General features: G+C 47.4%; 2 protein-coding genes across 2 annotated transcripts; both read right to left on the bottom strand.

Annotated features, from left to right (window-relative positions):
- Positions 1-2,314: 2,314 nt before the first annotated feature.
- LOC125543401 (ethylene-responsive transcription factor 3-like) lies at positions 2,315-3,506 on the bottom strand. The gene has a single exon (XM_048706730.1). It carries the CDS (start codon positions 3,172-3,174, stop codon positions 2,566-2,568), a length of 609 nt encoding a protein of 202 aa, XP_048562687.1. The 5' UTR covers positions 3,175-3,506; the 3' UTR covers positions 2,315-2,565.
- A 463-nt stretch (positions 3,507-3,969) lies between these two features.
- On the bottom strand, positions 3,970-8,376 carry LOC125543400 (EH domain-containing protein 1-like). Its single transcript, XM_048706729.1, has 16 exons — positions 8,114-8,376; positions 7,914-7,993; positions 7,764-7,832; positions 7,598-7,655; positions 7,430-7,482; positions 7,289-7,331; positions 7,146-7,207; positions 6,855-6,974; positions 6,617-6,719; positions 6,448-6,497; positions 5,622-5,750; positions 5,296-5,547; positions 5,105-5,184; positions 4,781-4,907; positions 4,556-4,699; positions 3,970-4,422 (listed from the first exon to the last, which is right to left on the bottom strand). Exons 1-16 carry the CDS (start codon positions 8,343-8,345, stop codon positions 4,237-4,239), a joined length of 1,788 nt encoding a protein of 595 aa, XP_048562686.1. The 5' UTR covers positions 8,346-8,376; the 3' UTR covers positions 3,970-4,236.
- Positions 8,377-8,917: the final 541 nt, after the last annotated feature.

The following is an 8,917-nucleotide window of genomic DNA, read 5'->3' as shown; positions in this document are numbered from 1 at the left end:
TGGGAGCATTAGGTGCGGATAACCACAGCCGCCAGATGCGGATCGGACGGAGTTGCATGGGTTCGGTACTTCCACCAAGAAGATGTGGTGTGCCACTTAGATTTCCCTTTTAAAAGATATGTTTTCTGAAATTCTACACCATAATTTATAAGTTAATGAATTTTTAGAATATACTACTTTTAAAACAAGAATATATACATTTAAATCAAACATTTATAAAAAATTGACCGCCTTTCAAATTTGTTGAATATTTTTAAAATTTATTAAAAAAAATTAATTATAAAAATCTACTTTTTCATATTTTATTTCATTTATCTAAACCGAATATAACATTTTTGCATCTAAAATAAAAAATTACAATAGATTCTGGAATAAAAATGGGTCCGGACCATTTTTACTCCACGGTGACCGATCCTGGGATTTTGGCCAGCCCAGCACAGCGCCGCATCCGCGTTTACTCGCTATACCGCGCCTTATGTTACAGGATAGGAGCTCTACTTTCTAAGCTTGAACATTTTTACAGGATATGAGTGTGCAAAAATATAAAATAAAGAGAAAACCTAAGAAAAAAGCCAATGCAATATCAGTGAAAACACCTATTTGAAAACCACAGGGACAAACCTTGTGGGCGCTAAATTATTGCGCTGGCCCAAAATAGTCGGCTGCAGGCGAGCTATAATAAAAATCAGTACTGGCGACGTATATCCTCTGCAATAGTTGCTCAATAAAAAATGCCCCTGCAATATTTCAAAGTCCCACACTCTATAGTGGGTCGGCCCAGTTTCTCTGTTTGCTTTTGCAGGTTTTTCGGTGTTCACATTCGTGTTTTTTGGTGTTCGCGTTTCCCTTTTTTTGTTGCCTCTTTTTTCTTCTTTCTTTTTCCTCCCCATTTTGGATTTTACTATTTTTTATTTTCCTGCACTTTCGTTGGAAAAGTCAAAACTTATAAATTTGAAAACATTTCTTTAAAATTGTTGAACTTTTTCAAAGCACAAGAAGATTTTTTTAATTATTCAACTTTTTAAATATCCGTCAATATTTTGTGATTTTGTGATTTTTTAATATATTTTTATTAATGAAAGCTTTTAAAAAAATTATCAACATTCTTTAAATGCACAACATTATCAGAAATATGTTATTTTTAAAATCTACGCCATAATTTAAAGGTTCATGAATTTTGAGAATATAAAGATTTTTTAAACAAGAAAATATTTTATTGAAGTCGAACATTAGTAAAAATTTGACCACCTTTAAATTTTTGAATATTTTGAAACTTTACAAATTATTTTAAAATTTAATGATAAAACTATATTTTAGTATTTTATTTCATTTATCTAAACCGAATATAACAATTTTTTATCTGAAATAAAAAATTCCAATAGACTGAAATAAAAATGGCCCCGGGCAATCTTTGGTCCACGGTGAGCGGTACCTGGGATTTTGGCTAGCCCAGCACAGCGCCGCATCCGCGTTTACTCGCTATCCCACGCCTTATACTACAGGATAGGAGCTCTACTTTCTAAGCTTGAACATTTTTATTTTGTCAAAACAAGCAAACCCTCAAAACAAATGTGAACGAAGAAGTAGGGACGTTGTAGTTGTACTTCTGTTCGACAGGTCTGGAACTTAGGAGATCGCCTTAATTAGGGCTATGATCGCCGTTAATTTTTCTCTCCAAACCGGGCGTCCACCCATGTTCGACAGGTCTGGAACTCAGAAATGAAGATCATCAAAGCCATTTCTACCGTGCGGCACCACTTTGACGACATCCTGCTCTTGTGCTAATCCTTGCCCAAAGAACAGTAGTAGAGTACATCTGACCTCAACACTTAGCAGAGATTAGCACCATGGATAAATATGGACCTCGAGAGACAGGAGCAACAACAGAATGGGAAACCACACACAGAGATCCAGAGCCGAGCCCTGCATCTGCTGCTCGATTTTGGGTTCTTCTTCTAGTGTGATGATTTGCTCAAGAGCATACACGCATCAGAGTAGCGCTATGATCCAAACTCCTTGAAAATCTTGTGGTGCACATCGATGGCTTATCGTGTCGGCAGGAAGGCCACAGGCCAAAAGCTTTCCGGCCATGCTGCATAATGCACAGATACAGAACAGCAAAATCATACACTGTTTCAGGTGCCAAACCTCTCGATAAGCAGCCAACAATATCGGAAAGCAAATGACCCAGTTCACACAAGTTCATGTAAATTTCCTCTTGCTTTCTTCCATTAGGCATCTAATTAATCGATACTATAGCAAAATAGCAGAGGCAGCAACTCGTGGATGATACACAAGTAAGAAGACAGAAAGATGGCAAAAATTATCAGTCTATTTCCCGTGGATTACATGATGATATGATGATGATGAGCTTATTCACATTATCACATAAGGCAGAGTATCAGATATTCAGAACTTGAGTGGTAGTAAAACGGAGACCAAAAATCCAATTCTATCGAGATAGTAGAAGAAGCACTTCGCAGTAGGCAGCCGCGCCGCCGCGTTAGTCCGGGAGCGGGAAGGGGGAGGGAGGTGACGCATCCGAAGCAGCAGGCGGGAGGCCGATCAGAGGCGGAGCAGCGTGTCGCAGCGCCAGTCCATCTCGTCGGCGGCGGCCGCGGGGTCCGGCAGGTTCAGATCGAAGGGCAGCGAGGACGAGGAGGGGCGCGGCGGCGCGGCGGCCTCGTCTGCGGCCGCGGCGGCGCCCCCCGACGCGCCGTCCTCGCACACCGCGGACGAGGAGGAGCCGCAGTAGCTGCGGCAGTCCTCCTCGATGGCCGGGGCGCCGATCGCGGCGGCGCGGAAGAGGACGCTGGTGGGCGGGACGTTCCCGCCGCTCCAGGACTCGATCGTGCTGCTGTGGCTGGACGTGGCCGCCGCGGCCATCGTCGCCGGCGCGGCGACGGGGGCGGGGGGCGGCGCGCGCGGCGGCGCCGCGGCGGGGGAGGCGGGGAAGTTGGTGCGCGCGGCGGCGCCGCGGAGGTTCCGGGCGGCGGCGTCGTAGGCGCGCGCGGCGGCCTCGGCGGAGTCGAAGGTGCCGAGCCAGATCGGGGTCTTCTTGGCCGGGTCGCGGATCTCGGCCGCGTACCGGCCCGACGGGCGCCGCCGCACCCCGCGGTACCGCACCTCCTCGCCCTCCAGCCCCGGCCCCGGCGGCGGCCTCGCGCGCCGCATCGCGCCGCCTCGCCTCGCCTCCCCTCCCTCGGCGGAGCCTGGTGTGGTCTCGCTCGCCTCGTCTGGTGTGGTCTCTCTCGTCTCGCGCTCGCTCGGCCTCCTTCCCTCGGCGACTCCACCGTGCGCGCCTTGTTTGTGTGTTTGGTCGGCAGCGGGCTGGCCGGCTGACGCGGCGGGCCCGCCCACGACCGGGCGTCGCGTCGGTTTGTTTATGATTATTATTCCATTCCAATTCCAATCGACCGCGTCCACGTCCCCGTCCTCCTCGGGTCGGGTGAGGTTGGGGTTGGGGTCGGGTCGTCACCTCCCCCTCCCCGCACCGCGTTCCCGCCCGGCGTCAGCGCGACGCGTACCCCCTCTCCCGGCCGCTGGTAGACTGACCGTCTGTCTGTCTGGTGGACGGATTTTTTTTGCCCCTTTCTGTGATGGATGGATGGGTGCGGAATCGCGGTGGTGGCCACGGTCGGCAGTAGCGCCGTCGGCCACTAGCGGGGCATATTCGCCGACGCTGCCGCCTGCCCTGCCGGTGCGTGCCGTGCGGTCGATCTTGGTTGCGCCGTTTATTTTATTTATATATCTACGGGACGGGATTTTAAGCGCACGATTGGTGGATGAGATTGCTGGGAGCCGACACAGCGACACATGGTAAGCAGGCGGGTTGCGTCTGCTCTGCTGCCACACATGGAATTCTTCAGGAAATGTTTCTTCCTTCTAAACTTCATTTCTGCAATTTTGAATCCATGTATGTTTCTGCCAAAATTGCCCGAAAAAACACAAGTCCTACTATAGTGCCCATTCATCTTGAATTCTCCCACCAAGTATCTATTCCGAACAGTTGTCAAAGGTGCATAGGCTACGGCAGTACAGCACTGAAGACAAAAGGAAAGAGCCAACGCGTCTCTGAACGTTGTGTTACACGTTTATCGCTTTTCCCGCACAAAGGGCAGGCATAACCTTGCACATGCGATGGGTCTCTCACGCTTGCCTACTTCCATCATGAGTCATGGCAGACGAACAACACTTGAGGAATAAGTTGCGACTGACGAGAGGTCAGCAGCAAGTTCACTGGTAAGGGTTGCTGAAGTTCTTGAGGAGGTCCGGGATGTCGTGCGCGAGCATGTCGTCCACGGCCTGCACCATCTTGGGCTTCATCTTCTCGAACTTGTCGATGCTGTACCCGGCCAGCACCTGCTTGAAGTGCTCCAAGTCAGGGAAGTCGCCCGCCGGAAGGTGGTACTCCCTCTGGACCTGTTTCCAATACATCTCAGGCGTCAATGGAGCAAGCACATTGTGCAGAAAGGAGGCAATTTATGAATCAAGATGCAGGCGTAACTGAAATTCATTTGGTTTCATCTTGGGACGCTGTTTTGTATGAAAGTACCTTTGCAAACTCATCTTGTAAGTTGTCAATGAGTCGATGTTGAGCCTTGGCTTTCCCCATCATTGCAGGCATTTCCTTCTTCAGCTGGCCAATTATGTAAGCATGGATCTTCGCAGCTCTAGCACGCTTCACAAACTCATTGACCTACGCATGGAAATGGTGGGCCAGTCAAATTGAAATTCTGCAGTCCATATAAGAATTGCATACACATGACACATTACTTACCCGGCGATCACAAGCCTTCTTAGGTATGTCTTTCAGGTCAGCAAGGAGATCCTCTTGCTCTTTCTCAAACAATTCCTTTCCAATTGGCCCAACAGCTGATTCATTCACAGGTTTGTCATTAAACGACCTGCAAATATTAACTTCGACGTGAGTTTCAGGTTACGATGCAAAAATATGAACACACAGTCAGTCCTACACCTGGTGCTGGATTCACAGTTTCACACTGCATTTTGGTCTTCAAGAATATACATTTTGGTACAACCTTCAGTCTCCAGAAGTAATATTACTAAAGACTTAAAGCATTATAGAGAAGAGGACTATTACCCAATGTAGACACGCATAACCTCAGGGGTGTTTAGAACTTTCCCAAGAGACCACATCAGTGCACCGTACACTCTCATAAGCTGCAGCACACATAAGGGAAAATTTTGGTTTCATATAATCATGTGTGCCGGGTTATACATAGGGAAAAAAATAGCAGGAACTTACAAGTAGATTGCAAGAAAAACATATACCTGCTGAGTGTCAACTTGGTCTGCCTTGTTCAGCACCACACGTATTTTGTCTTCATTCCCACGTAAAGAAGAAATGACACGCTTGAATTCATCACTGATATCGAGCTTGTGAGGATCAAACAATAGAAGAATAACATCGCACTTTGCAGCAAACCATGAAGTTACACCAGTGAAATCATAACTACGTTGGGTCCTTTGCTTTTCACCAGAGAGAACACCAGGAGTGTCGACAAAGGTGATATGATCCAGTAGCTTCAAAAAACAAGGCAGCTATCAGTGTCTGAAATGATTGTTTCACATGTATTAGTATCTCAATTAATGCTTACAGGATGTGGCATCTGAGAGCATTCAAACTTTGATAGGAATGCGCCCCCAAATGTTGTAAGACCATTGAAAGGCATATCAGCTTGGACTGCAATTGTATTGCCAGGGACAGTCCTTTCATCAGATCCTGACTGATGTGGGGGGAAAATATGAGAGATCAATGGGATAAATACGAGTACATTAACAATATAAGCAAATAGGGAATGCAAATTGATAAGATTTTTATGTCAAATGTCAGCCACAAATCCTGTCTCAAAAGAAAGTGCATAAATATTTTACACGTGTGTATTAAAACTCTAGCCACTAAAGGAATTTTTTAATGAAAAGTGGGATAAACAAAACAGCAGTTGTCTTCTGTGTCCCATTGTATTTCAGCAAACTACGAGCACAACACCGTCGTGATAAAAAAACTTCTCAAACTCCTGGGTTATTACCAAGTTATGTGTTTATTAACAGCTCTCATCAATTCATGCTTTTGCTGACATAGAAACAAAAGCAACTACTTCCTCCGTCCCATAATATAAGAACGTTTTTGACACTACACTAGTATAAAAAACGCTCTTATATTATGGGACGGAGGGAGTATTAAATCCTCACATCATGCTACAAAATTGATGAAGCTGGGCAGAACAGACTCTACTGTCATTGGTCCATATCTGTATGCCATCTTTGTTTCTTACAAAAGAAAGAGCTGATGTTTTCCAATCAACATAAACAATTCAGTTAACACTGAAAAGCAAGCATTCCGAGTAAATATGCTCAAGCAGTAATCATCTGAAAAATCTCTTATCCTTGCTGCATGTACATAAATATTCATGCAACACTTACCATCACAACCACAAATCTGTCAGTAGTGGGCTCTGGTCCGATATGAGCTCCTGCATTTCGAAAGGCCAATTAAAGTTGCAGTCTGATGTTATAGAGAAACGTACCACCAAAATAGATGGTGTGGCTAAAAATGAAACTCAGGTTTTCTGTATTAAATAAAGCCCCAAACCTGGGAAGTTTGATTTCAACAGGTGCTTAATGAATGTTGTTTTCCCTGTAGAATATTGACCCAAGAGCATAACCATTGGCTTCGCATCGAAGTCACTGTTCGTCTGAAATATGGAAGAATAAATGCAATGACATGAAAGTAATGACTCAATAACACAATCAGGATGAAAGAAGATGAGGTTGAGAACATTGTGATCTGTAAATCATAGGAAAACAATGGTTTAAACAGAAGTCTATACCAGCAATGGGGAGGCAAAATCATTGAACCGGTATGCAACTTCTAAAGGCTTCAGTTTTTCGATGTAGAGTCTTTTCAAGCCATCAATTACAGAAGTAACAGCAGTCAGAGGCGTTTGAATCTACAAAGCACCAAAGAAAGAGACTGCTGTGAATACATGCTCTAATTGGCAAAGACAGCTTCGATGATTCAATAAGTTACAGTGGTTTAGTTAACAACAAAGAGAGAAAAATAATATGTGCTGCAATGACAAAGTTACTGAAAATGGAAAGATTGCACATAAGTAGAGTACCTTCTTTGCTGATTTGGAACTGAACCAGCTGTTTGTAGAAGGTGCTTGCACCTGAGGGGTGCCTGAACAGAACAGAAATGATTAGCATCATAGAGGACTTTATTATCATGATTTACCGTGGGAAAAGGGGGCAGACTGATTACCATTTTCTTGTGGGCGAACTACATTCACAATAGCCATTGATCTCTAAAAAAGAAATACCCATTACAAAATACCATGTTAGTGTGAGAGGCGGTAAATTTACTTGAATGCCACAGGGTAATCTATACATTTTGTAAACTTACAGCAAGCAGTTCATCAAGACCTTTCATCACAGGAGGATCGAAGCTACTCAGATCTGCAAACACAGCCACAAGCCATCCAGCTCAAACATCACACACAGCTGAACTCAGCGGAAATAAAAACAGATGAGGCGCAGTTCACAGCCCACATCATAACAAGGTGTCACCAACCTTCACGCTTGAGACTGTCCTGGGTGATCTCATTGCCCGCTTGAGCGAGAGAAACGAGCTGCAGATTGCAACAGACGAAACCGTCAACACCGCACAGTCACATCTCACATCTCCTACTACCAGCAGCACAGACGCGACTAAACGGTGAGGGCAAAAGTGGGCAAACCTGCATCGCAGCCGCGAACTCGCCGAAGCCGAGGTACCCCTGACGCTTGGAGTCAGCAATCGCCCAGACCTTGAATCGACCGACAACGGACTAGTTAGACTCCCATCCACCAGCGGCAAAACTCGGGGTATCGGCGGCCGGTTCACTCACCTGCTTGAGGTCGGCGCGGGAGAGGCCGGACATGGCGAAGAACTTGGTGGCGTCGGCGCCCGTGACGCGCCCGTCTCCATCTGCAGGGACAGCCGGGGACGCGGCCACCGGAGAATCAGCAAAGCGTCGGCCATCCCCTCCCAATCCTTCGATTTGGGGGCGCTGGTGGTGGGAACGGCGAAGGTTGCGAGAACACGCACCTGGGTCGGCGATGGCGAACCAGTCGGCGTAGATCCTCTGGTGCTCCTTGGAGCAGCCCACGGCGGCGGCGGACCGCGCGATCTCCATCCACGGCCTCCCTCCTCGAGTCGGCGGCGGCGGCGGTGGCGGCGGGCGCGAGCAGCAGCGGCAGCAGGAGTGGACAAACGGAAACCTCACGGGGTGCGGGTGCTCGTCTCTTCTCCCCCTTTTGGGCGTGGAATGGGGAGGCATTTGAAATCGGGGACCCCCCACCCTGCCCTACCGAGCACGCGCCCCGGCGATTTTTTTCAGTTTCTTTAATGGGGCTGGACGCTCCCCTTTATTTTAGGGCTGGACCGGTGCTCGGAATTATTGTTTGGAATGAAACGGTGTTCGGCCCATATGACTAGACTACAAGGCCTGTTAGGTCAGTTGTGGGTTGTTTTTTTCTTTTCATCTGGGCTGAATGAAAACAATCAAGAAACTTCTCCCCTCTCGTTAGGGTTTTTCCTACTCTCGGCGATGGCGGCTGGCCTCCCGTAGAGACTTCTCTCCCCTACCGTTCTACCCCCTCCGGTGATCTTTGGTGTCTTGGGGCCTCGGAGTCGACGGGGGATTGGCGACGGCGCTAGGGTTCATACCGCCCGCGGATCTAAACAACCTCGGGCTAGGGCATCATGGGTTCTTCTGCGTCAAGTTCGGGAACAGCCAAATCCGATCTCGAAGCAATGATGGCGGAGCTTGGGCTTAAGGAGGATGAACTGCAGGATGTGGTGGTGGAGTAAGGCGAGCTGCCGGCGGAGGCGACCCGCTGGATGGCGATC

Source organism: Triticum urartu, chromosome 3 (genome assembly GCF_003073215.2).
Source record: "Triticum urartu cultivar G1812 chromosome 3, Tu2.1, whole genome shotgun sequence".
NCBI classification, from domain to species: Eukaryota; Viridiplantae; Streptophyta; class Magnoliopsida; order Poales; family Poaceae; genus Triticum; species Triticum urartu.
The sequence above is the reverse complement of the archived record's forward strand: the minus strand, read 5'-3'. Positions and strand labels throughout refer to the sequence as shown.

What these genes read in the sequence shown, in the direction of transcription:
- LOC125543401 (XM_048706730.1), bottom strand. Translation starts at nt 3,174, where the DNA reads ATGCGGCGCGCGAGGCCGCCGCCGGGGCCGGGGCTGGAGGGCGAGGAG.
- LOC125543400 (XM_048706729.1), bottom strand. Translation starts at nt 8,345, where the DNA reads ATGCCTCCCCATTCCACGCCCAAAAGGGGGAGAAGAGACGAGCACCCG. An exon ending in GTTGAAATCAAACTTCCCAG is followed by an intron (nt 6,498 to 6,616) that starts GTTTGGGGCTTT and finishes TTCGAAATGCAG; the next exon opens with GAGCTCATATCGGACCAGAG. An exon ending in ACCAAGTTGACACTCAGCAG is followed by an intron (nt 5,185 to 5,295) that starts GTATATGTTTTT and finishes TGTGTGCTGCAG; the next exon opens with CTTATGAGAGTGTACGGTGC.